The sequence below is a fragment of the Podarcis liolepis genome, assembly GCF_965112155.1.
Source record: "Podarcis liolepis genome assembly, chromosome: 17".
Taxonomy (NCBI): domain Eukaryota; kingdom Metazoa; phylum Chordata; class Lepidosauria; order Squamata; family Lacertidae; genus Podarcis; species Podarcis liolepis.
In genome coordinates, this window is record NC_139571.1 from 40105416 (window position 1) to 40131677 (window position 26262).

Consider the following 26262-nt stretch of genomic DNA (forward strand, 5'->3'; position numbering starts at 1 on the left):
TTCGTCTGAGCCGGGCTTACTCCCGAGTAACCGTGCAGCCTGAGAGGCGGTGATATGTGTGTGTGTGTGTGTGTGTGTGTCGAGGTCTGTTCCCAGATACAGCAGGCGGACTGCACGAGAATCACAGAATTGTGAGTGTGATTAGAGTGTAATTAGAATAGGAAAACGTACAAAATGCAATGATATAAAGGTTAATTTTGAAAGCTCGGGGGCCGGAAGGAAGTTGATAGGCTCTAAAGAGCCAGGACGGTAACGTGGACATCGAGGATGTGAATGTATATAACTAAATGGAAAATGAAGAAAAATTATATATATATATATATATATATATATATTTAAAAGAAAACCACCATTTTATAATTCAAAACGGGAAAAATAAATACAGTAAATGAATGTTCACAAAATATTTAGGGGTATGCGTACTTATGCATCACCCCCAGAAAAAAAGCACAGATTACCTGACTGCGACCCCCTTGTCACATATAAAACAGCCTTGGAAAAAGCCACTAAAATTATTTGCCAGTCACATAAAAGACATCATAGATTGTGCAGGGGATTCATTAATTTGATTTATTGTAAATGGTTGCTTGTTTCTGGATCTTAATGGGTTTTATTGGGTTTGGTGCCTTTGTAACTGGATTTGTAACGCCTTTTAGTCAAATACAATAAATGACTGATTGATTAAAGAGAGAGAGAGAATCACAGAATTGTAGACAACCCCGACCAGACAAGAATGGGAAACTAAGTTGATGGACTGTGCTGAAATGGCAAAATTAACTGGGAAGCTCAGAAACCAAGAAGACAATTTTTGTCTGCCTCCCCACCCCCATGCAGAGGATTTCCTATGAGAAGTGCCAATACTACCACCACTAAATCAATAGGACACACATACACACCATCCACTGTTCTGTAAAAACACCTTAATCCTGATTTGATTTTATTCTTTAGTAGATTTACAAAAAGAAAAACACACACCAATAAAGAAATTAGAAGGGGGCAATATTAGACATGGACGCACAAAGCACTTTTTAAAAACAAAAAACAAGAAGAAGAAGAAGAAGAGTTTGGATTTGATATCCCGCCTTTCACTCCCTTTAAGGAGTCTCAAAGCGGCTGACATTCTCCTTTCCCTTCCTCCCCCACAACAAACACTCTGTGAGGTGAGTGGGGCTGAGAGACTTCAAAGAAGTGTGACTGGCCCAAGGTCACCCAGCAGCTGCATGTGGAGGAGCGGAGACGCGAACCCAGTTCCCCAGATTACGAGACTACCGCTCTTAACCACTACACCACACTGGCTCTCAGACTCCTTGCGCTCCGCTTCCCTTTTATTCTTGCCCCTCAGAGTTGGCACATCACATAGGCCGGGGCCTTGGTATTGGCAGCCTCTCCTCACCTGCTCTCCAGCAGCCGCTGTGAGCTACCTAGGGGAGGAAACTGTCAGCGGCAGCCATGGAGAGGCAACAGGATGCTCCTTCGCAGCCACCGCTCTGGACAAGTGTTGGCTCATCATCCACTCTGAGCTCAGTGGCAGCAGCTGACATCCATCTGTCTTGGGAGACAGTGGAGGAGTTTGCCTTTGGGGGTGAGGTCAAGCTATTGGAAAATTGCAGTGGCTGTGGAGACCAATACAGGAAAGACATGCTTTGTGGCAGGTGAAGGCATCCAGTTATTTTGCTGCAGATGCACCATGGTGTTTCTTATCACTGTGCTGCAGCACTGGCAGGGGAAATAGGGACATTCCAGGATCAAATCAAGCTGGGATGGCTGTCCCTGGAAAATTGGGACACTTGACGGGTATGCTTTTGTGGCTAATAGCTGTTAATGAATCTGTCTTACGTGAATGAGTCCAATCCCTTTTTAAAGCTATCAGAGCTAGAGCTGAACCAGTTTTGCTCCGTTGTTTATTTTCAACATTATTCTGACGCTGAACAGCATTAAGGACAGTATTTGGAAGTATACTGATTTAAGTCACAATAAGTCATAGCCTAGTCAGCTATATAAAATTTGGCTCTCACGTGTGGTCTCTCTCTCTCTCTCTCTCTCTCTCTCTGTGCAGCATTTCAGACAGTTTTCCGCGCACAAGGAGCTCTTGCTATCCTGCAGCATTTTGATACCGTGTACAGTATCCTACAGTGAGTTTCCATGCTCAGAAGCACTATTGCTATTATTTGAAAGAGTTCAGCCTTTTGGGGTTGAGAGTCCCTGGGGCCCTTAATGGTAATGCAACTCCTCGGTATACCAAGGAACAAAGTGGGCTGCACAGCATAGGAGAGGGCTGTCAAGAGTGATCATGTCAATGGCCCTACAAGTCTCACCATTCCATCATAAGACTAGTGCCTCAGTAGGATCACCTGCTCCATCCACTGGGGAGGAAACCTAGAGCAGTTAGGAATAAGATACCTTCCGTCTGCAGGGGTGGGCTATCCTAACTAGTCCCCCACCCTTGCAGGGGAGAATTGTCACTGTAAATCCAAACCTCACCTGTAAGTGGACTGCCCATCGCAACAAGGTGATAACCGCTCCACCTATTTTCAGACTGCCACCCTCCCCAAAGTGCACAGATTAAATGGAAGGTGTGCTCTGCTCTGTGCTTTGGACCAATGACCATTTGAGAAAGACCATTGGAGGCTGTGAACTCCCAAGCTGGGTCCTAAGTGAAGTCATCCAAAACCCCTGTTCTGGGTTTCTTCAGCATCACACCTGAGACGACCTCAGTCAGGGAAGCTGTAAAGCAGTAGTGTGGGTGGTACACCAATAGCATTCCTAACCTGTCTCTGACCCAACAGCAGATCTAGGCCTTGCATTACATAATGTACTTTAAAAGTATGTCTTAGGAGCTGGGGTCACTGAATGCCGCTCTGAACTGAACCTCGCTCTTGCTTTTCCCTTCTTTGAACTTCACATCTCTGCCCTGCAGCCACTTCAGAACTGTTGATGCTGCTCTTAAAGAAGATGCCCTAGAACTGATGATGAAAGGTGAGTGAGGCCCCTTGAGGCCATGGAAAGTGTGACTTCTTTTTTGGCAGCTTTATGATGCTATCAAGGCAAATGTGACCTCATTGGCAGGCTGCTCCCTCAGCCCATTCCCCTAATAGAGGTCTGTAATCTTGGTGGTCAGTGCAAAGCTATGTGTGTCCGCTGTAAGGGCAGACCTACAGGATATCCCATTCCTTCTGGCTTCCTCTCTAGAGGAGGCATCCATCTCTTGCAAAGTGTTGCAAGGAGTGGTCAGGGGCATGGACACAAGACAAGCCTAGCGTGCCTGGGTTATGGGTTGCTGGGTGTTGCCAGAGTTATGGCTTTTGAGGCAACATGATCACAAGTCTTTGGTAATCTGAAAGCTGTAGTGGGTTTGTATTTAAGGCAAAACATGTGCCAAGAGCATGCCTGGTGATCCATCTTCCCACTTCTCTCTACAGTTGTCGCCAGTCACTCCAGTGCCCTGACAGCCATCATGAACAATGCTGACCTAGCACCTTCACTTCGTGCTCTTCACCATAATGCTCTCAAGATGAACTGCTACCTACTAGCACGGCTGGTGGAGGCTTTTGAAATAGAGTGTGGCAAAAGCAACCTGGTGGGGCTGGATTCCAAGAAGAAGGTAGAAGGCTGAATCTGAAAACTTGCTGGGCTTAAGATGACCCTTTAGCGTCTCCACCTCCGTCGTTCTGCCCGGACACTGAGGTCCAGCGCCAAGGGCCTTCTGGTGGTTCCCTCGCTGCGAGAAGCCAAATTACAGGGAACCAGGCAGAGGGCCTTCTCGGTAGTGGCGCCTGCCCTGTGGAACGCCCTCCCACCAGATGTCAAAGAGAAAAATAACTACCAGACTTTTAGAAGACATCTGAAGGCAGCCCTGTTTAGGGAAGCTTTTAATGTTTAATAGGTTATTGTATTTTAGTGTTTTGTTGGAAGCCGCCCAGAGTAGCTGGGGAAACCCAGCCAGATGGACGGGGTATAAATAATAAATTATTATTATTATTATTATTATTATTATTATTGTTGTTGTTGTTGTTACTGTTACTATGATGATGATGTTGATGAAGACAGTTGCCCCAAAGTCAAATTAAAATCAGTCTTTCAAGTTGTATGATAAAAATAATTGATACATAAAATGTAAGCTGAGAACTTAAATAGGGACACAGCTTTCCACTGCAAGCTCCACCCACTACCACCTTCATGTGTTGTGTGGAACATCTGAAGGGCGAAAGACACACACATTCAGCTGCATTGATCTTGGGAGTGCAGTTTGAACATGTGGAACCTAATTCGTGAAGGGGTGCTGTGTGTGCTCATTTTTATCTTCCACTCCCCTGAAGTTGATGCCTTGCATTTACGTTAACAGGGTAAGAAGAGCCAGGCTAAAGGCTTCCTCTGGGAGGAGGAAAGGCAACACGTCGTGCAGCTGCTCACGCAGTTACTTCAGCTGGACCTTCATCGCCTGTGGAACAGTTTTGTAGTGGAGGAAGAGTTTATCAGGTGTGAATGTTGGAGGGGTTGAACAGGAAGCTGTTTCTGGGCAAGGTCTCTGAAAGCATGCTTTCTTACATTGTGGAAGAGTGGCAAGGATCAGTCCGTTTGCGAGGAGGAAGGATTGATTAGGGCAACAAGGTAAACTTGAACTAAGGAAAAATAATTCAGGGATTTATCATCCGTAATATGTGTGCCTTTGAGGCTTACAGTGTTGAGTATCTGATATCCCTCCCATTTCTCTGTTCTCCCCAATATAATCCATATATTTTCTTATTTTCCCTCCAGTTTGGTGACTGGCTGCTGCTACCGCATCCTGGAGAACCCTAGCATTGGCCACCAGAGACATCGGCCTACACGAAATGCAGTGATTCATCTGCTAGGTGTCGTTTTACTGCGTTATGGCCATATGCTCAGTAAGTCTGCTCTTTTCTTTTAGAGCTACCCTAGTGTTCGACATGATATGGTCCAGCTGCTGTTGCTGGTGCACCATAAACCCCTAACCTAAACTTCCCTACCTGTCTTCTTATTGAAAATGAGTCTTCTCTTACCGCAGCTGTCTTTGGTAGGTGCCACTCTGAAGGTCGTGCAGATGCTGCAGCACTTTGAACACGTAGCTCCCGTGTTTGTGGAGGCTGTGGGTGTGTGGATCAAGGAATATGGAATGAAGAGCATTGTGGGGGAGCTGCTAAGGTGAGAGGGGCTCTTGCCCTTGTTCCCACCCTGTTCTCGGCAGCTTCAGCCACTGACTCTTGGTTCATTGTTCAGGGAAATCGGACAGAAGTGCCCTCAGGAGCTGTCCCGAGATGCCTCAGGGGTGAAGGGCTATGCTGCCTTCCTTGTAGAACTGGCTGGACAAGCACCAGCCATAGTGCTGGCCAACATAAGTGTCCTCCTGCATCACCTGGACGGAGAGGTACTCAATATGGAAGCATGTGAAATGTTAAGACTGCACAACTCTCCTTTTCTTTGACCTGAGATCTTGAGCATATATGGGACGATGTAGTTGTACTGGCTTATTTAAAGCAAAGAAAGTCACCACCCCCACCTGCCCAGCCTGCATCTTGCATCTGTCAAGGCTCTGTTATTTTGTCTGCATCTCTTTGTTTTAGTTGCACCTCAGTAGATTCAGAACCAGTAGCTGGCATCTTTTCCTCTGCCGCCGCCCCCAACCTCCCTTCATATGCCTGCTTTATAACTACACTCAGGTTTCAGGCAAAACGTATCGAGCACCCAGACCAATCTTGTAATTCAGAACCTGCTTTAGAATGGATCACCAGCTTTCCTGAGGCTGCCCAGAAGAGTTTGGTTCAAATACAAGAATCAGCTCTGTGGTTCTTAATTCGTGAAATCCTCTCTTCTGTGGCATCAGTCCTGCTCATGGTTGCTTGGTAATGAGTGGTGTTGGACTCTTGAGACTTCCTTCGGAGAAAACCTTGTTTGGATCAATGTGCAAGTCGGCCACAACCCTGTGCTGCAGCTGGAACACTAGGGGCACACATGTGCCAGCCCAGAAATGTCTTTCCAGCTATACGAAATGGGATGTGTGTATGGCATCTTAATTCTGTGTCTCTCTCGTTCTGACTCATGTCCAAGTATTGCATCAGGATTTTCTGGTTTTGGATTGCCTTTCCCTGCAGCTTCTAGCAGTGCATGATAAATAGGCTCAGGCTGGCACAGAGCTGCTGCTGTGGCGGGCATCTGGCCTACAAGTGCTGCAGAGATGATGCAATTCAACCTGCTTCGTATTGGAAGTTTCCTTGGGACGTTTGCCTCCTCGACCCCTTGTTTGTGAGATTTTGAAAGTGCCAGGAGAAATGCCCTTCTAAACAATATTGTTGTCCTGCAGAGCTATGGGATGCGCAATGCCATTTTGACTGCTATGGCAGAGGTGCTGCTGCAGGTGCTGAATGGAGAGCAGCTGGAAGAAGCTTCCAAAAACACAAGGGATCAATTCCTGGACACCCTGCAGGCGCACACATGTGATGTCAATAGCTTTGTGCGCAGTCGTGTGCTGCAACTCTTCACCCGAATTGTGCAGCAAAAAGTGAGTTGTGAGGGAGTTGAGCATCCTTTATCAATTCCATACCTCAAAGGGTAGGAGGGTAGTTTGCATTGGGAAGTGCCATCTCTCTTGGAGGCTTTTGGTAATTGTAGATTGCTGGGGCTTTGTTCTAGTTTTCCTGTCCTGCCAAGTTTAATTGGCTTGTTTAGGGTTAATTTTTCCTCCCCTCTGCGCACCTGCGAGTGGGATTGTGTCTGCTGAGCATCTACTCCCCTCCAGCCTTTGGTTCACCGTATTTTGTCCATCCTCTGCAGTTGAAGAAAGCAGGAAATGGGCAGCCATGTATTCTAGCTGGACCTCCAGGTCCCCTCCTTATGGAAGAGGCTATGGGAATATCCACACCGTTTGTAATCACGGGCATCCCCCCACTTACGCACAATGGGCTTGCGCATGACCACACATATGTGCGGTACCAGGAAAAATATAAATAATTCAATTCAAACCTGGACATGGCGGGAGAGAGCTGGGGAGGTTTTGTGGCTCATGAGGAGACCCTCCTTGGAGCCCGAAGAGGATGTTGGTGTGGGTGGAGGAAGCCCTGAGGATACTGGAGGCACAGTAGTGCTTTGTTTAGTCTGCTCAGCCTCCCCGCCTAACAGCTGATGCTTGTGATAGCGCAGCAGCCACTTATCCTACAGCCTCTTGCTGGCCCAAGAGCTTCAGTTCTAGTTGTGGATACTTATTGATACAGGTTTTTGCTCTGGATTAGAGAGACAGTGGCAGAGAGGGCATTTAAAAGGTGCTTAGAGGGTCTCCCCACTTAGACGATTTTCACCCAGAACGTAACCCCCACGTACTGAACACTGAAACAATACATGTGATGGCTGGAGAGAGCTGTAGGCCTTCAAGGGAACAGTGCAAGTAGGAACCAGTCTATATTTCAAGGGCAATTATAAACATACACATGTTTAGGACCAAAAGCACAATACAGGTTTCTAGTACCACTTAATCAAGGTAACATGGCATTGGTGCCACTTACTGCTTCTACAGTTGTACCTGTTTATAGCCTCTCATCTCTCTCTTTCCTCCCTGCTTGTAGGCTTTGCCCTTAACTCAGTTCCAGTCTGTAGCATGCTTAGCTGTGGGTCGCCTACAGGATAAATCTGTAAATGTGGTTAAGAATGCAATTCAGCTGCTGGCTGCCTTCCTTTCCAACAATCCTTTCTCCTGTAAGGTAAGCTCTTTATCTCACATTTTGCTTGGTACGCTAACACCCTTTCCTGCCACTGTAGACACCCCCTTCCCCAAACTTTGGTTCCTACTCATACACAATTGGATGGAAAAGAAGAGGTAACTCGGTAGATAAATCTTAAACTCAAACTGCATGAAATGTAACATGTGCAAGATAGATCAGAGCATCAAGCGTTTGTCATTATTCCCCGCCCCCAATTTCATAAAATACAGGAGGCCACACAGCAGGGGCAGTAACTCTTCATTAGTTAGTTTGGAAGGACTCTTCCTCTGAGTAGTTTATGGGAGCTAACTATCTTTTAAAAACTATTATAAGTTACTTATATCGGCATTTGCTCAGGTAACTCGAACACAATCTAACTTTTGAATCACATTCCCTTAGCTCTCACCAGATCTGGATATGAAATTTGGTGATAATGGGGGAAGAAGGGGGTTTGGTGGGAGGAGCATGAAATTAGCTGCATTAACAAGAATTCTTATGTTCACAGTTGAGCTGCACAGACTTAACTGAGCTGCTTGAGAAAGAGAAGCAGAAACTTCAGGAAATGAAGAGCAAAGGCAGAACCAAAACTGGTAATGTACTTTCCCCTGTGCCGCAGCTCAACATTTGAGGTGCCCCTGGCTGGGGAGGTGTGGGAAAAGGCAGAAATGGAAAAGGGAAAGGCATGGAGAATAGAAAGGCAAAGTTTGAGACCAGTGGTGAGAGTGGAACACAGGAGAAAAGGCAGAAATCTCCTGGAGACTCGAACATAATTCAAAATTGTACCTTCAGCTCCAACAAAGCCTGTATGAGGGGATGTCTTAGAGAACACACCTTAAGACATTTGCAGTTGGTATGTAGTTGTGTGTTGTCTCCCTTATTAAGGAGACTTAAGCCCAATTCATAAGTCCTGCTTTGGATTCGGGAATGTTTCCCATTTCAAGCAGTTTTCTATGGCAGGGTGAAAACCAGTTAATCAGCTGGAAAAGATCTACCCCAAATCCTAACCCAGCACTCTTAACCACTACACCACTGGCTCTGTACAGAAGTAACATCTCCATTCATTGGTCCACCCACTCTTGCCTCTAGCCCCGTACTTCACTGTCATGTAGCTCTTGAAAGGTTGCCTAGCCCTAGAAGGAAATGCAGCCCTTGGGCTGAAAAGGGTTCCCCCACCCCTTGCTCTGTAGAGCACTAACTTCCCATTAACTGCTGTTCATCGCGATGGTGATGAAGGCTTAATCTGACTCTTCCACCTCACAGCTGTGGTGATCCCTCCAGAGGAGGAGTGGGAAGCCATGCAGCCAGAGCTTCAAGCAACCTTGAAGAGTTGCCTTTGCTCGATAAGGCAGGAAGAAGAGGTGGGTGAGCTTGAGACGGAGGATCCAGCACGATTATTTGAGAGCATCGTCCAGCTGTTAAGGAAATCCAATTACAAGTGAGTAAACCCAGAAAGGATTTGTGTGCTTCTCATCGCAGTAGGATGGGGTTTTGTCTTGGGAGCTACGTGTCCCAATATTCCCCCGCAAGTAATTCTAAGGGGACGCTGCATCGCTCAGGTGAGCTGGATGAATGTGCGAAGGGCAGCTGGATCACATATTTTGCCACACATGCTTTCAATGCAGGGGTGCCATTCATCTGACACAACAAGGTATGCGCCAGTTCCAGGCAGTGGAGCCCTTCAGCGGACCGAGAACAGAGGGTGATGAGGAAGACTTTATCCTGAGCGTGTTGAGAACACTTTACATAGGTTTGTCATTGAAATTCTACTCAATATTGATCCAGCACACCAGAAGGAAAAAAGATAGAAAGAGAAAGTGAAGCACAGGCTCCTACTGGCCTTACTTTTATAGTCAGCATGACCTTGACAGAGATAAGAGAACAGTTTAAGCCAGCTGTACTCAGGTTCTCTGAAGGAATAACCCAAACATCATTGTCAAAATAAAAAATTCCTTCCAGTAGCACCTTAAAGACCAACTAAGTTAGTTCTTGGTATGAGCTTTCGTGTGCATGCACACTTCTTCAGATACACACTTCTTCAGCTACCTATCTGTAACCCAAACATCATGAACCTTTTGCTTGTTTCTTTCACACAGAGAAGCTTCCAGAACCTTCTTGAATTACCGTATTTTTTGCACCATAACACTCACTTTTTTCCTCCTAGAAAGTAAGGGGAAATGTCGGTGCGTGTTATGGAGGGAATGCCTACGGGTGGCATGCCTACGGATTTTCCTCCTCTAAAAACTACGTGCGTGTTATGGTCGGGTGCGTGTTATAGAGCAAAAAATACGGTAATTAGAATAGGAAAGATCACATCAGATCAATACTTTCTGCAAACTGACACTGTTGGTGCTCCACCTCACTTTGCTGCTTCGTTGGCTCCAGTATCCCCTCTTTACAAACCTGGGTGCCACTATTTCATCTAACTGTGTATCTTTTCTCACATGAAGTGAGTAGTGGAAGGTACCAAAATCAAAAAGGGTTTGTGGATGTGGAAGCTAAACTCGTTCTTCTTCACCATACCTCTCAGCAGTCAGGCACCCAAACATGACCCCATCGCACTCCCAATCTTGAAGCAGGATCTAAGAAAAGCACACAAAGCAGTCAAGCACAGTGGGAGGGGAGAATGTGATGGATTCAGTTCTCCCACCCATGTTTAATGAAGTTTAGTCTACCCATCCACTCCCATCATAGTGGCTGCAATTATTGTTAGATTGACACTAGTTCCCTTCCACACTAGACATTTGTCTGGAAACATGGAAAACGCTTGTCTTTCATCAGACTCTGCATGCATTGAAAAATTCACCATTGCAATATAGGTCTCTATGCAATTGTATTTAGACCTCCTCTATGATAGTGTGTTGGAGCTGCATGGATCTTCTTTCTGTGTTTCAGGGTCCCAGGCTGAAGGTGGTGCCCAAGAAGCTACAGATGGGGAGGAAGAACAAGCCCAGGAAATGGAGCAGCCTCCAGAAGAGCTAGTAAAGCAGGAGATGCTGGTGCAGTACTTACAGGATGCCTACAACTTCTCTGCAAAAATCACGGAAGCCTTGAGCTTGGTCTCCAGACTAATGTATGAAAGCTCAGTCTCCGGTACGTGTAATCTCCTACTCCTGGTTTATCTTTTCCTGATAATGCTAGTCTTATATAATGTTGTTTTTTAGTTTGTGGAGCCCAAGGACATGGACAGAATTTTTGGTGAAGTAATGCCTTTTGCAGGATAGTTCGTTTACCCTTCTTTGCTTATAAAAACCCTACCAGAAGAGGGGACTGGTTGGAAGGGAATGGTCATTGTCTCCGAGACAGAGCTGTTTCCATCAGGCTCAAAAGAGGCACGGTTAAGATCTTTGTTTAAAAAGTAAAACCCTCCATGAATCGCATCTTGTTGAAGAATTGCCACATGGTCTCCAGTATTCCATGTTTTTGGGGGTGGGGGAGAAGTTTAAGGATGTTATGGCATCTCAACTCTGCAATTTCAGTCCAGTTTCAGCCTTGGTTCTGGGACAGAGACACCTCTAGTCACCTTAGGTGATCTACAGCAGGAACTAGGCTAGGGAAGAGCACGCCAATTGCTTCTGAACTGCTTTCAGTACCATGGTACCCTGGGTCATTGGACTGGGTGGCACTGTTTTGTGGTGGTTCCAGTCTTTCCTGGAAGGGGTTTCAGAAGATGGTTGTGGGTCCTATACAACACCTTGGGCTCTATCCTATGGGGTCCGACAGGATTCTATTCTGTCCCCTATCTTGTTGAACATCTATGTTGACGTGTTCCTCATGGGGCTGCCTTTGAAGACTGCTTAGCTGCTGACCCAGCTGCCTATAAAGCCCCGAACAACTTTGGTCCAATATGTGGAGGAAGGGTGGAGCACTCTATCCCTCCTCTGTGTCTAACCAGGTCTACTGCCATAGGACGAAAGCACCATCCTCTCCTTAGGATAGAGATGCAGCAGGCAGGATGGAGCCCTCGGTCCTTCTGCCACCCTTCAGGAGGCCAATAACATGTTTTGGCTAGTAACTTTTCTTGTGGCTCATTTACAAGGCTGCCTAACAGAAATGCAACATGAACATTGCAGCGTTTAAGGCATGTGGGGGTTAAAGATGCAGTAGAAAACCAAGTGCCCTCACCGTCCTCTTCTCTTCTTTTCCCCCCAGTTATGCAGGAAGCTATTGAATTCTTTGTGATAGTCTCTCAGTTTGGTGTCCCTCAGGCTGTTCTTGGAGTACGTCGAATGCTTCCGCTTGTATGGTCCAAAGAGCCAGGAATCAGAGATGCTGTGTTGGATGCCTACAGGACGCTCTACCTGAATCCTAGTGGAGACTCTGAAAGGTTTGGCTGACGCCCTCCCACCTGCCATGACAGAGTAGATTGTGCTTTATCTTAACTGGGAGTTCCGGGGAGGGGTGGAGAAGATGCAGCTACAATCAAGTACAGTGGGACCTCGGGTTACATACGCTTCAGGTTACAGACGCCGCTAACCCAGAAATATTACCTCGGGTTAAGAACTTTGCTTCAGGATGAGAACAGAAATTGTGCAGTGGCGGTGCAGCAGGAGGCCCCATTAGCTAAAGTGGTGCTTCAGGTTAAGAACGGACCTCCGGAACGTATTAAGTACGTAACCAGAGGTACCACTGTATACTATTTCTATGTGGCCAGTCCTGAGGTCTGTTTTACACCTTCAGATTGAAATCCAGTGTCCTCTTTGGGTTTCACATAACAAGGAATGCATCTCATCTCTCAAACTGCCTTTTCCCTCTAAATGAATACACTGGTTATGGACTCTGTCAGGTTACTTCTTTTGATGTAGTCCCTATTCACCTTTTTAATCTAGGTTTGCAATCATGGCAGCTGTTAAGTAGAATCTCTAGGCTATTTATCCTTTTCTTTTAATTCTCTTCCTGCTTCTCTTCAATACACAGGGCTCGAGCCCAGCACTTGGTGAAGTCTCTCTCCCTGCTCCTGGTGGATGCGTCACTGGGGACTACTCAGTGTCTCGGAGAAATTGTGAGTGTGCTTTCCCCTGTAACAGACCACCTCTCACAAACCCAGTCACACTTGAGCCTGTTTTGAAAGTTTTTTTCTTGTGTTCTTTGAACTCTTGAGGAACTTACTAATACAGTGGTACCTCACTGTATACGCTTCAGGTTGCAGACTCCACTAACCCAGAAATAGTACCTTGGGTTAAGAACTTGGCTTCAGGATGAGAACAGAAATTGTGCTCTGGCGGCGCTGCAGCTTCTTTAGTTTAGGAAAGGACCCAACTACCAGGGGCGGGGGGGGGGAGGTTTCTTGAGGATGGAATATTATTGGGCATATGAAGATAGAACTTTTTTCTCCACAGTACTGGCTGTTGGGGTCATTCAAGTTTGAAGGGCAGTAGATTTAGAAGAAAAGAGTACTTCCCTGGACACATAAATTGTAGAATTTGCTATGCTGGTGACCACCTGCTTAGATCCCATTTCAAAAGGAGGATAAGACAAATTTGCGGATCAAATTATACCTTTGTTCAGAGGCTGTGGTCCTCTGAATCCTTGCTATTGGGGGGCAAGTGCTAGGAGGAAGGCTGCTGCTTCTGTGCCCTGCTTATAAGCATCATGCTGGATATTGTTGGGAAGAGAATGATGGACTATTGGTCTGTTGTTACTGGGTAGTGCAATGTGTTTTTAGTCCTTGTTTAATTATTGTGTTATGGTGGAAAAGTGAAATTGGTCAACCAGATGATAGTCTCTTAACCCACACTCCTGATAGTAGCTTTGTAAAGTTGGAATAGGCACACGTGTGTGTGTGTCTTTTAGTATAACTCACCCAAATTCCTGCAGCATGAAAGCACTCCTCTGCTCCAAGTTGCAGCTTCTTTATTCCAGCCATTTAATCTGCACAGAATTGACCTCACTTGCTTGGGGGGGGGGATAACTTACATGCTTTTTATTTAAAATTTAAAAAATTAACAATTGATTGCTTTTTCTTCCCTGATAATCTTTGTGGTTCCCTAGATCTCTGAGTTTGTGCAAAAAGATGAAATAAAACCTGCTGTGGTCCAACTGCTCTGGGAACAGTTTACAGAGAAATTGCAGTGTTCAGCATTGGAGCGCCATGCTGCCATCATGCTTCTTGGGATGATGGCACGGTGAGTCATTAATTTAGCCTCCTGTGTCCTGTCTCTTTCAAAGCAACAGATTTTCTCCCTGCCCACCCCCCCAAGCTCCTGCTCTTTTCTACCCTCACTCTCTTGGGTTAGGTAGGTGAGGGGAAGCCCAAGTAATCTTGAAATTTGGTTGGTTTGGCTGTATTGCCCTTTTTGCCATAGGTATATGGTCCTCACCAGAGTTCAAAGGTGTTGCATTTTGTGTGGGCCAATGAGTTTCAGAAGTCAGATATCAGCCACGGTGTTCTTACTGTTGTGGTACCCCTGTGAAATTATTTCTCTCGTCTCCCACTAGCTGAGGCTTAATGCATAACTAAGCATGGGGAATGATCTCTTAGATTGTTTTGCTTCTGTGGTATATTTGGATTTTAGTGGCTTGAGTCCTTCAGAGTCACTCTCATGTGGTTCTAACGAAATGTGTTTTTGCCTTCACCAGAGGGAAGCCTGAGATTGTGGGGAGCAACCTAGATGTTCTGGTAACAGTGGGGCTGGATGAGAGAGTGCATGGAGATTATCGCCTTGCCCGAGAAGTGTGCAATGCCATCTCCAAAATTGCCGGCAGCCAGAAGGTCAGAATCTGCCTGTGATGGGTGTAAAGTTATTTTCTTGTGTTATCTGCCACAACAGGTGGCAGCCAACTTCGATAAGTCTGGGTCTTGGAGTTTTATCAGTAATGAATATTGCATGCATTCTTTGCCCCAAACTGTAATAATATTCAATGTAACTATACAGCATGTTTTTGAGTACTCTCCTCCTTCACCTTGCATCTTTTACAACAGCCCTACTGTGCCTGGTGTTCTAAGTGTCCTAAGTTTTAATTGGCATCTGGAAGCCACTTTCAGCTATGGGGGAATTCATGCTCTTTTAGTCACTTCACAATATTGCACTAAGCTGTAGATCACTGGTCTGCAACTGGTGGGTTGGGACCTGCTAGTGCAGGCATCCCCAAACTCGGCGCTCCGGATGTTTTGGGGCTACAATTCCCATCATCCCTGCCCATTGGTCCTGTTAGCTAGGGATTATGGGAGTTGTAGTCCCAAAACATCTGGAGGGCAAAGTTTGGGGATGCCTGTGCTATTGGGTTGTGGCTTGATCGAAAATGGATCGCAACAGGATAACTACCACTATGCAAATACATATGGTAAAATATTAAGAAATGGATATGCTTGAGCTAAAAGTGGGCCCTGCATCTGACAAGGTTGAATATACCTGCTCCAGATCAGGTGTGAGGAACCTTTGTCCCTCCAGATGTTGCTGAACTACAGCTCACATTATCCCTGGTCATTGGCTGTGCTTGCTGTAGCTGATGGGACTTGTAGTTCAACAGCACCTGGAGGGTGAAAGTTTCCCCATTCCAGTTCCAGATCATTGTCCAAAAGCCAGGGCTCTCCCGTGCCCTTTAAGTGCCACAGCCCAATCTGACCAAGCATGTGTCATTTAACCGTTGTTGTGAATAGAGGACAGAGTTCTGATGCGAAAATCTCAAGCTGCTGTGCTTGGCCAAACTCACGGAGCAGTCGCAAGAGTAGCTTTAAATTAGAACTGTTTATTTTTGCTACATTTAATCAGTTTATTGCTGAAAGGCAAACAGGGCAAGGTTTTGATGGACAAAACCTGATGCGCTCTCTTTCTACTTACAGCCTGGCCTTGAGAAAAGGAGTCATCCCTTCCGGCTTCCTCAGTCACATCAGCTCTTTGAACGCCTGCGCGAAGTGATAACTGTGGGTGAGTTACTGAAACTGCAATACGATGGGTGAGTCTGTATGCAAGCTGGTTGCCTTACCTAATATAAGTAGTCCTTCTGTTCTTCTTTAGGCTTTGCTAGATCAAGTGCATACTGGATCCCTTTCACAGAGACAGCAATTGCCCTCATCTATCAGTTGGCAGAAGGGCCTGATGAAATATGTGCTCAGATCTTGCAGTGCTGTAGCCAGCAGGCCCTGGAGAAGTTGGAGTCTGAGGCAGGTGAGTTGGAAATGGGAAATGCCCCCATTCCTTTTGGTTTACTCTTATGTGGCTGTGAGGAGAAAGGGTGAAATGGAAAAGAGATGACCAAGAACCCAATAGATGAGCAGGTTAGGTACAGGGCAACAAGGACTCTGGGTAGTAAATGTGCAGCGCTGAAAAATAAGGGCAGACTGCAAATGCGTCATGGAACAGTTTTTATTTGCTTCCAGAGCCTGGGCCACCTTCTCCCAACAAGGTTGCTGACAAGCTTAGCACTATTGACACCATGGTGTTGACACATCTGATCTCTCTGGCTGGGGACGTGGCGTTGCAGCAGCTTGTACATCTGGAGTTGTCAGTGAGCGCAGAGCTACGCAGGCGCCGAGTCCTTGGGGAAGAACGGGAAGCGAAAGAAAAGGCTGCAAGCAAAACGAAGGGGCAAAATGACAAGGTGAGGGGGCTGGATTTCTATCACTGCTGCTTTATTGGCCTCCTGGCACTTTTGACACCGTAGCAGGAACTGATCTCTGTTTCCTATCTGGCCATAAAATTCTGCAGGTCCCTCTGCTGTTCAGGAGCTCTCTCTCTCTCTCTCTCTCTCTCTCTCTCTCTCTCTCTCTCTCTCTCTATTTAAAAACAGCCAAACCTTTCTGAGCAAATCCTTCTGTGTAAGTCCCTTGCTAAGTGTGCTTGCTTGTCACTACTTCATCTGGAAGAGTGAGGAGAAGCAGAGTGTTACTAGGGCCTTAGATATTTATACAAGTTGATCATACCTGGTTTGACACTGTTTTTACAAAGGTAATTCTTTGCTATCTCATTAGGAGTAGTGGGATACTTTTCCTTGATATCTCATGCTGCAAACATGCTACTTGCTAGAATTGCTTGGTATTCAAAAAATATTAAGTTTGTTTGTAAACCATTGACCTCTGCTCTGCTCCTATAAAAACAAATGAATCTGATCTGCAGAGTAGATCCCCAATACTTGAGTTAGAGACAGAGCCCCAATTTTCTGGAAGTGCTTCCTCAGTTGGAATTAGGGGTGCAGGGAATACTTCCTGACAAGAGTTATCTGTGTCCTGCCTTTCTTTGCACTTAGCTCTCTCCTGCTTTTAAGCTGGACAGTCTGTGCTGGAGGGGAAGAGTTTAGAAAGTGCTAACTTCTGGTGGCTTCCTTCTCTCTGCTCAGAGTACTGGGAATGATACCACCATGGAGGAGGACCTTGGCTTGGTTGGGGCTTCTGCTGACGACACAGAAGCAGAGCTCATCCGCACCATTACTGAAGCAGAGCTGCTGGATGGTGAGTGTTGCTGTTTGAGTAGGAATGCAGGCTGTAGGCTACTTTGCTTAGTTTGTGAGACACCGTTGCACAAATGAAGCCCAGTTGTAGGCTTCTAATTTGGACTGATCTGCTGCAACCTCTCTACCGCCTCTTTCTGTATAGGAAAACAGCTGCTTTCAACCTTTATTCCCCTGGTACTCAAGATTTGCAACAACCCAGGACTCTACAGTGATCCAGCACTCTCAGCCGCTGCCACATTGGCCCTTGGGAAATTTTGCATGGTCAGGTATTTATTTTTTTGTGTTCCTCCCCTTCCTGCTCCTCTGGAACCCCTCTTGCATGGTTCTGTATTCCATTCCAAATTCAACAACTTGGAGCCACCACTCTGACATACTTGGCATTGATTCCCTTTCCGTTCGCATTCAGTTCAGAGTTTTGTGACTCTCAGTTGCGGCTCTTCTTCACCATGATGGAAAAATCCGCCCTCCCCAGCGTGCGCGCCAACCTCATGATTGCAGCCGGAGACCTGGCCATTCGCTTCCCCAACTTGGTGGAGCCTTGGACACCCCACCTCTATGCTAGGTAAATCTTTGGTAAGGAAGATTGGGAGGGGTGTAGGGCTTGAATCTGGGCAATGGAGGGCTGTAATAGCATGCAACAGTGCTTGGAGCAGGAGCAGGACTTCTCCAGACGGGGGAAGCCTGCAGGAGTCCAATGGAAGCATCAGGTTATAATGGCCTGGCTGCTTACTGCTGTTGTTTGGGGGCGTGCTTTGCTCCTCAGGCTGCGGGACCCTTGTCGGAGCGTGAGGCAGACAGCTGCTTTGGTTATGACTCACCTGATCCTCAAGGACATGGTGAAAGTGAAGGGGCAGGTGAGCGAAATGGCAGCTCTTCTCATCGACCCAGAGGAGGACATAGTGGGACTCGCTCGGAACTTCTTCACAGAACTCTCTGGCAAGGTGAGGCGAAAGGGCGTGGTGCAAAACTTCTGGAGTTCAAAGCATTAATCTTGCTCACTTTACTATGCTTTTAAAATGTTATATGAAGCAGGTCAGCAAAGTATAGTTGCCATATAAAAGCTTCAGTCCCTTTTTTTAAAAAAGCAGCACAGGACAATTCAAAACGGAAATGGGCTTAAGCACTTTGGTTTGGGACGTGCCTGTTCAGGACAGGGGAAGATGCAAACTGGATTTCACCTCAAAATTAACCTGTAAATCTGAAACTCCCCTTTATGTTGAAACTTCCTAGGGATTTGTGATGGTGACACTCTCATTCACTGTTGGCCAATGCCTATATTTCCCAAGGTTTCACTTCCTCCACTAGGACTTACATAAGCTTGAGGTTCAATTCCTATTTCATCACAGGAATGCAAAATAACGAGGACAGCAGCACACCTGGCAGAGGAATCAGGAAGGACAGTGCAGATGGATCAAAATAAAGCCATGATGCTGTTCTTTGTTGGTAGGCGCTAGACAATCTGGCAGCACTATTTTGTAACCAGTTGAAGTCTCCAAATATTTTATGTGTGCATCCTATATGGAGCGCAGTTTACAGTAGTAAAGTCTAGAGGTTCCTAAGGCTTGAATGTCCATCGCCAAGTCTGACTTCTTTGGAACAGACACAGTTGATATATTAACCAGAGCTAGTAGAAAGCACTTGGTTCGAATCCACGTGATGGAGTGAGCTCCCGTTGCTCTGTCCCAGCTCCTGCCAATCTAGCAGCTCAAAAGCACGCCAGTGCAAGTAGATAAATGGGTATTGCTGCGACAGAAAGGTAAACGGCGTTTCTGTGCGCTCTAGCTTCCGTCACGGTGTCCCGTTGTGCCAGAAGCAGTTTAGTCATGCTGGCCTCATGACCCAGAAAGCTGTCTGTAGATAAACGCCGGTTCCCTTGGCCTGAAAGCAAGATGAGCGCCGCAACCCCATAGTCGCCTTTGACTGGACTTAACCGTCTAGGGGTCCTTTACCTTTACTCCTAGTGATCTCTCGTGTCTGACAAAGGAGCACACCCCAAGCTGCACAACTAATTTTTTTCAGGGGGGATGCAACCCCAGCCAAAGCAGGGCTGTACACCTAACCATCAATCAGGCAACACCACCCAACAATATCCCAGTCTCAAATGGATTGAGTTTCAAACAGTTCTCGGATTCTACTGCCTTCCTCAGATCTGTTGAGAGTGAGAGCTGGGTGTTGCCCAAATCTCTGGACAACTGTAGCTTCATATAGATGTTGAAAAGCGTGAGTGATCAGATGGTACCTCATCTGGTCAGAAAGTAAAGCATTAATCCCTCAAAACCTTCTCAGACCTGGAGCACATCTCTGACCACAGTGCTTTCCCAAACTATCTGAAAGCCAACCCAGACGGATAGCATGGTTGATTATGGAGAAGCCCCAGCGAATGAAGCATAATAACATATCCCTGTCCCTCTCCTGCCACAACTCATCCACTAGCAAAGGGATGCAGAACCCTTTCAGCCAGGGGGTGCATTCCCTTCTGAGGGTTACGTGTCAGCGGTAGGCAGGGCAGAGGCAAACATGGATGAGCAGCAAATGTAAACATTACCTTTGTGCCGAAGACGAGTGTCTGCACACACTTACGCACTCTTCTGTCCTCCATCCAGACACACGAGGCATTATCAGAGTTCAAGGACACATTCCAGCCAGGCAAAGACACTCCACGAGGGTGTGAAACAGGGCCACTTAGAGCGGCCTGGGGGGCCGCAAATGGCCCTTGGGCCTGAGCTTCCCGACCCCTGCATTAGGACAGCCAATGCAGTTTCAGTCGCAAAACCCAATCAAAAGGCCAGTTGGCAGGGATCCAGGCAACCAAGGTCAGCCAGACTTTGTGAGTCCCTGTTCAGTGGTCACCAGAACTAAATGTTCTTAATCGTGAACTGTTAGAACATTTTCTAACAGTTGCTTTGATTGTATATTTAAATGTTCCAAAACAGATCAAATTGCTACTTTCTCCACCAAGAAGACAAAACTATTTTGCTTGATGTTCTGATGTTAGACAGTATCCTCCTCCTTTTCTCACATTCTCTGAAAGTATCCTTCTGAACTTCATGCTAAAAGTGGCACCTGCTTATCCCAAGGAGAGAAAGAGTCCTTATGCTCTTTCTAGGCTTGTTTGCAGGTGGCTGTGCTTGCACTCGGTCAAAAATGCTTCTCTCTGTAACAAAAAGGCAGTCTCTGGGTCAGACTCCTGTCTTGGTTTTAGTGTGTATCTTAACCAAGAATCCCCAGAAATCCAGGGGCCCACCTTCAGGGCACAAATAGTGGACTGGGGCAACGGTTCAACAACTTCTGCTCCTTTCCATGCAGGATAACGCTGTGTACAACTTGCTCCCGGACATCATCAGTCGTCTCTCAGATCCAGACTCCGGCATAGAGGAGCAGCCTTTCCGCATCGTTATGAGGTAGCCTTGTCTTGGCTTTGTGTTTCCCTCCCACCCCACCTTTGAGGCACGGAACTTCCTATGTGCCCAGACTGACAGAAGGGTGCAGCTGTGGTACCAGGCCAAATTTGCAAATGGCTGTCCTGAAACGCTTGCTAAATATAAAACGGAAAACAGAACAGTGTGTCTGGTTGGGGAGGGACTGGGTATATTGAATCTCCTGGTTCAGAGATGCCAGTTTCTGGGAGGCAAATCGGTGAAGGCATGTTGCTTCCTTCCTTGCTTGTGGGTTTCCCAGAGATATTTGGCTGGTCGCTGTTTGGATCCTTGGTCTTATCCAGGTAAGCTGTATTAAGGGGTCACAATGGGAGCCAAACTTTCCCTAAGCGCCTGTCCTGTTTTAAGACTCCTGCAGGATGCAGCAGCGTTTTGGGATCCCAAGTCTATTCAAGTTTGCAGAAAGGGCTTGTGAGACTCTTACACCTTTGTTTAGAGGAGGTCTGAGTCTCTTCTAATCATACGGGTCCCTGTGAGGCTCAGTGATACACTTTTAATTTCAATATTATATGTTAACATTCCTGATTCCCTCCACTGTTAAAGACTGTTTTCAGAGAGGGAAGCTGCCATTCTTGGTAACAATGCTCTTGTATAGTCGACTAGCATTGTAAATTCCGGCGTCGGATGTTTGGATAGGCTTCTCTCCTTTTGGTTCCTTCCGACTCTTTGTAGCTCCTGCTGATATAGGGAAGCTGCAATAGGAGAGTCTCTGTGAAACTATGGAACCCTGGGGGCCAGCAACAACTGCCTCCTTCATTCCTCTTTTTACTCTCCTCCACAGGCAGCTCTTCTCTTATATCACAAAGGAGAAGCAGACAGAGAGCTTGGTGGAAAAGCTTTGTCAGCGGTTCCGGACTTCTCGGTGAGTGAGGAATTGCTAGGGAAATGTGCTATCTGGGAACAACCTATCTCAGTCTGCTAGATCCTGAAATTAGAAGCCGTAGGCTCTGGAATGAGGAACTTGGTGGGTGAGAATTGGATGGAAAGGGTGTGCTTGCTTCACTGAAGTATGGTAACGAGTCATGGAGAGCAAAAGCTCACTGTTACTACTGTCTTACGAAGTTACAAATGGATGATGAATAGCACTTGGCCTGCCTGTGAGACAGTTCAGTGGGCAAGACTGTCTGGGCTCATCTGTTGACCTGTGGACCAGTAGCTATAGAAGCCTGTAGTGCTCCTGGGTGCAGAGGGATTGATCCTGCCAGACTGTATTCTCTCCCTGGCAGGGAGAAAGTCCGTCAGAACTGCACCCTGTGTCTCTGAAGTCGCTGCAGAGTGTCCTTGCAGGAATTATTAGGGGCAGGCCAAAAAAAGGAAAAAAACAGAACTAGTCGTCATTTCCTTATTTGCCATACTTGCAACGTTGCTAGGGTGGAGTATATATATATTTTGTTTTGAAGCTAGTGAAGGCACGCTTTCCTGAGGGGTTTTTTCCTGAAATTAAAAAGGGTGTTTTCCTACTTTTAAGTGGAGAGGCAATGACTAGGGCATAGAAATCCTTTACACTGCTATAAAAGAGGTGTGCCTAAATGGCAGTGTCTGCAGCCTTTTTTTTTCTAGGTTGTGTGCTGATTATTTAGAAAGAAGCTCTTTGTCCAGTTTGAATACTTGCCAGAAACTGAGGCGGCAGCTACAGCCAGCCAAGATTTTCTGCAGTGCTTCAACAAAGCGAATTGGCAATCCAAGCATAGCATTAGTAAAATCTTGTGTTCAGTGTGCTTTGCTGCACTACTGGATAATGTTTCCTTTAGTTGTTTCTGTGTTTAAAATCTCTTATTCCGCCTTCCACGAATGGCCCCAAATCCTTGTACTACCAATTTCCAACTACTCTTGCACAGGCTGTTATGGAAAATAGTATAAAGTGCTCGTGCAAGTCGGTACTTTGTCCCGTGTGTCTGATTGGCTCTCCGCTTCCTGATTTCTGCATACAACAGGCAGGCCTAGTTCTGGGTGAAGTGGTAAACCTTTGTCTGGTCTGGGCTGCAGGGGCTTACAGGATGTCAAGCACTCCTCAGGACATCCCACAGCAAAGTCGTTTTTCTGGAGCTCCTACTTTGTTCACTGTCACTTGAAAGCTTATCTGCCAAAGCAGCCCTAGTTACAGGTAAAGAAGCAATGTCAGTGGTGATGGTGCTTGCAATCAGAAACGGTCCAGCCCCGGCACAAATTTCTCAGCTCTTATCAGAGCTAGGCATTAGTATCTCCTTAGTGTTGTAAACCTTGAACCAGGGTTTGATAGCCTTCCTCACCATGGCAAGGGAAAGGCAAGGCTCAGGGGAGCGAGATGAGCTTTGGCGCTACAAAGGAGAATGGATGAAACCCAACCCTCATTTTCAGTCTGGGATCTGTTTGGGCTCTGTGCTTTGCAGCAGAAGTGCAGAGCCATTGCAGGCTTCTAGCCCAGGGCAAGCCAGGGCACTTCCACCTAGAGCAGAATCCCCTGGCCACTGTGGCAAAGACAAGTCACCCTCCCTTGCAACTGGTTTGCAATCCCTGAAGCTGAAGGCAGGTTGCTTTTTTGCCTCTCTCCTGCAGAACGGAGCGTCAGCACCACGATCTGGCATACTGCCTCACCTTGCTTCCTCTCACAGAACGAGGTCTTCGCAAGATGCAAGACAACTTTGATTGCTTTGCTGACAAGCTTCAGGATGCAGCTGTCTACAACTGCTTCCTGACTGTGTTGGGCCGGCTTCGCAGGATGTCCACGAAGCCTGAGATGAAGGTGAGGGCCATTGTTGTGTTTTGTGTCCCGTCCCGTCCCGTCCCGTCCCCCGGTAGGGCAGGGAAGAGGTTGCCATTTTTCTCCCGAAACAAAGAAAAGTGAAAGCTTCTTCAACTGCTGGCATCCAGACATGCAATATTTTCCTTGCTTTGTGATATGTGTTGATTTCTGCTTTTGCATGGGGTGTCATTTATCAGGCTCTTGCTGAAGAATTCGAGCAGAAGCTCCGCACGTGCCACAACAGGGGCCTGGACTCTCTCGCTGAAGATCCTCCTGGGGAGTCAGTAGACCCCAAAGTCAGAAATACTCCTGCGCCCCGGACGACAAAGAAAGCAGCAGCAAGTATGTCCACAGTTTAAGAGTTTGAACTCACACCTTTCAGCAGCATGAACGCTCAGGGTTGCCTACTAAAGTGAAGTGCCAAATCTTCATCAGCTTAATGTTTTTTTAAAAACACCTTGAATATTTTCTAAATTCTTGAGGGGTTAGGAGGAATTGAACTAAAGGCCACTATGGTGCAAGAGGTGCAAAGAGGGTACAGCAAGAGACACTGGGAATTATACACAATGAATAGGACTTCCATCCGTCACCCATTGTATTATTTGTCTTTTCCACAGAAAAATCATGCTCAAAGGGGCTTACAGCAAAGAGAAATGCATTTCAAAATCAAATACTGCAAAACAGTTAAATAATAACGTAATAAAATAGCAATAGCAAATTTAACAATATGAAACAACAATTCAAATCTAACAAAATTACATTAGGTAAAGGGAGCCCTGACCATTAGGTCCAGTCGTGGCCAACTCTGGGGTTGCGGCGCTCATCTCGCTTTATTGGCCCAGGGAGCCGGCGTACAGCATGTGGGCAGCATGACTAAGCTGCTTCTGGCAAACCAGAGCAGTGCACGGAAATGCCGTTTACCTTCCCGCCGGAGCGGTACCTATTTATCTACTTGCACTTTGAGGTGCTTTCGAGCTGCTAGGTTGGCAGCAGCTGGGACCGAGGAACGGGAGCTCACCCCGTCGTGGGGATTTGAACCGCCGACCTTCTGCTCAGCAAGTCCTAGGCTCTGTGGTGTAACCCACAGCACCACTGGCATCCCTTAAAATTACATTAACAGCATCCAAAAGCAAAAATAGCAAGGAAGCTTGACAGTTTCACCTCAGTTGTAGACACACCCCTGCCATGATGTTCACAGTCTCTCTCTTGTAGCAGCAGCTTATAAGGCTTGTAAAGGCAAGTCCTGGGGTAGCTTATCACAGTTGATTAAAGAATGTCTGTCCTTATTCCATGATTTTTGTAGACCTGTTGTAGAAAAACATTCGTGTTTTCTTTGAAACGGGGAAAACTTGACCTGCAGCCTTTTTTTCTTTTAACAAAAGCACACAAAAAACTCAGGATACTGGGGGGGAAACTTTCAGCGATTTAGCAGTATAACTTAACTTGCAGATTTCTATTAGCCTCCAGAGCTTGTACCTTCCATCTCAGCTTAGAGATGGTATGTAAAGCACCTTGCACCGGAATTGTCCCTTGTAGAAGCAGGCTTGGGAAAACTTTAGGAATAAAAATGGGAGGGGACCCTGAGGGTCATCTAGTCCAACCCCTGCAATGCAGGGATCTCGACTGAAACATCCATGACAGGCTAGGAAAAGGTATGTGTGGTTTGGGGTGTGGTTTTTTAACATGCCCAATAATAGAACCTTTAAAAAGTGTCCCACTTTGGCTTTATGAAGAATGTAGTATCTACTTAATCATTTGCACGTTCAGTCTGTGTTCTTGTAGCTTCTTCAAACTCCCCCTTCTTACGCAGGCTCCCGACGACGACCCTTGCGTGCAGCCAACAGAGAAGCAGACTCGTCCTTCGCCACTCCAGAGCCCCGTGTTTCCAAACCCCGCAGAAAGACTTCAAGGCTCAAAATTTCTGTTGTCTTCTCTAGCGATGAGGAGAACGCCCCAGAGGAAGGTGAGGTTATGTTCTGTATGTGCCTGAACATTGAGATGGAGGGGTCTCATTTTGGAATGGTCTTCCCCCCCCCCCCCCAATGGAAACATGAACACATAAAGCCACCTCTTGTGCGTTTCCCTCGTTTCCTATTTGATCCGATAGCCACCCTGGAAATGTTTTTATATTGAAAAGTGGGTTAGAATTTCATTAAACGGGAGATTGTTGCTTGAAGCTTGCTGCAGCTGTCACCCAGTGCACAGGCCATTTGCCTCCAAAGCCAGCTGTTGCTTTCTTCTCTTTCAGAACTCTCTGCCGAACTGACGGATGCGGAGACACCAAGCAAAACTACTCCCATTTTACGTGCTTCATCCCGCCGCGCTCGGCGATGAAGACACCCTGCATAGACTCTCTCCTGGTTAATTTGAGAGTAAAGCTCTCTGGGTTTTGGAAGTATTGCTTCTCCAGGTTTTTGTATATGCTAAAGCAACGCAGAATGCAAGCTTGGACTTTGTGTTCTTGCATCACAACATGGAGATTGCGCAGCCTCTCTGCCCCATGGGTTTTCAAAGGAGGTGAAGGTGCCGGTACACACAGGCAAAAAAGATATTTAAAAAGGCAGCGTAGGCCTTGAGAAAATATGTGCCATTCACTCGTAAGAACTATCCTTGCATTTTACATGGGTCCCGGATTTTCAGAATTGGCCTTTGAAAAGCCACTCATGTGTATCACTTTAAAATGTAAAAAATGTAATCACAATAAATGCAATTAATACAAACATGCTCCTGTCCAAAGTTATGTGATCACAGTGCCTATTCCAGCATTGAATAAAGTCTGTTCACTTGTCAGCTGAACCATCCATTGCATACCCAATTGTGTGTGTGTTATATCAATCATCTCTGCCAAATTTAAACATTGAGTATCTTGGGGTCTCTACATTGTCTAGACCAGGGGTTGTCAACCTGGTCCCTACCACCCACTAGTGGGCGTTTCAGGATTCTAGGTGGGCGGTAGGGGGTTCTATTTCACAAGCTGAATCCTCCTTCCATCCAGCACTGGTGGGAGGTA

General features: G+C 46.4%; 1 protein-coding gene and 1 long non-coding RNA gene across 5 annotated transcripts in view; one reads left to right on the plus strand and one right to left on the minus strand.

The window, feature by feature from the left end:
- Positions 1–26053, plus strand: part of NCAPD2 (non-SMC condensin I complex subunit D2) — a 28380-nt gene extending 2327 nt beyond the window's left edge. For all 3 annotated transcript variants that reach the window (XM_083481658.1, XM_083481659.1, XM_083481657.1), the window contains exons 2-31: positions 2057–2132; positions 2918–2976; positions 3420–3601; positions 4343–4476; positions 4756–4883; positions 5037–5160; positions 5236–5383; positions 6317–6514; positions 7572–7706; positions 8212–8296; positions 8967–9141; positions 9329–9453; positions 10599–10796; positions 11856–12030; positions 12621–12705; positions 13695–13828; positions 14283–14415; positions 15487–15571; positions 15662–15811; positions 16024–16244; positions 16980–17091; positions 17236–17359; positions 17500–17655; positions 17857–18034; positions 20400–20494; positions 21312–21392; positions 23066–23252; positions 23450–23594; positions 25063–25215; positions 25501–26053. In XM_083481658.1, the coding sequence (XP_083337784.1) occupies positions 2057–2132; positions 2918–2976; positions 3420–3601; positions 4343–4476; positions 4756–4883; positions 5037–5160; positions 5236–5383; positions 6317–6514; positions 7572–7706; positions 8212–8296; positions 8967–9141; positions 9329–9453; positions 10599–10796; positions 11856–12030; positions 12621–12705; positions 13695–13828; positions 14283–14415; positions 15487–15571; positions 15662–15811; positions 16024–16244; positions 16980–17091; positions 17236–17359; positions 17500–17655; positions 17857–18034; positions 20400–20494; positions 21312–21392; positions 23066–23252; positions 23450–23594; positions 25063–25215; positions 25501–25586 (4067 nt within the window). In that variant the 3' untranslated portion in view covers positions 25587–26053. The remainder of the gene's footprint in view (positions 1–2056; positions 2133–2917; positions 2977–3419; positions 3602–4342; positions 4477–4755; positions 4884–5036; positions 5161–5235; positions 5384–6316; positions 6515–7571; positions 7707–8211; positions 8297–8966; positions 9142–9328; positions 9454–10598; positions 10797–11855; positions 12031–12620; positions 12706–13694; positions 13829–14282; positions 14416–15486; positions 15572–15661; positions 15812–16023; positions 16245–16979; positions 17092–17235; positions 17360–17499; positions 17656–17856; positions 18035–20399; positions 20495–21311; positions 21393–23065; positions 23253–23449; positions 23595–25062; positions 25216–25500) is intronic.
- Positions 16253–20393, minus strand: LOC310696509. 2 transcript variants are annotated; one of them, XR_014520591.1, is made up of 5 exons: positions 19639–20393; positions 18406–18607; positions 17912–18063; positions 16432–16502; positions 16253–16399 (listed from the first exon to the last, which is right to left on the minus strand). It is a non-coding gene; the product is annotated as an uncharacterized lncRNA (long non-coding RNA). The 2 variants fall into 2 exon arrangements; XR_014520590.1 differs by lacking the exon at positions 18406–18607.
- Positions 26054–26262: the final 209 nt, after the last annotated feature.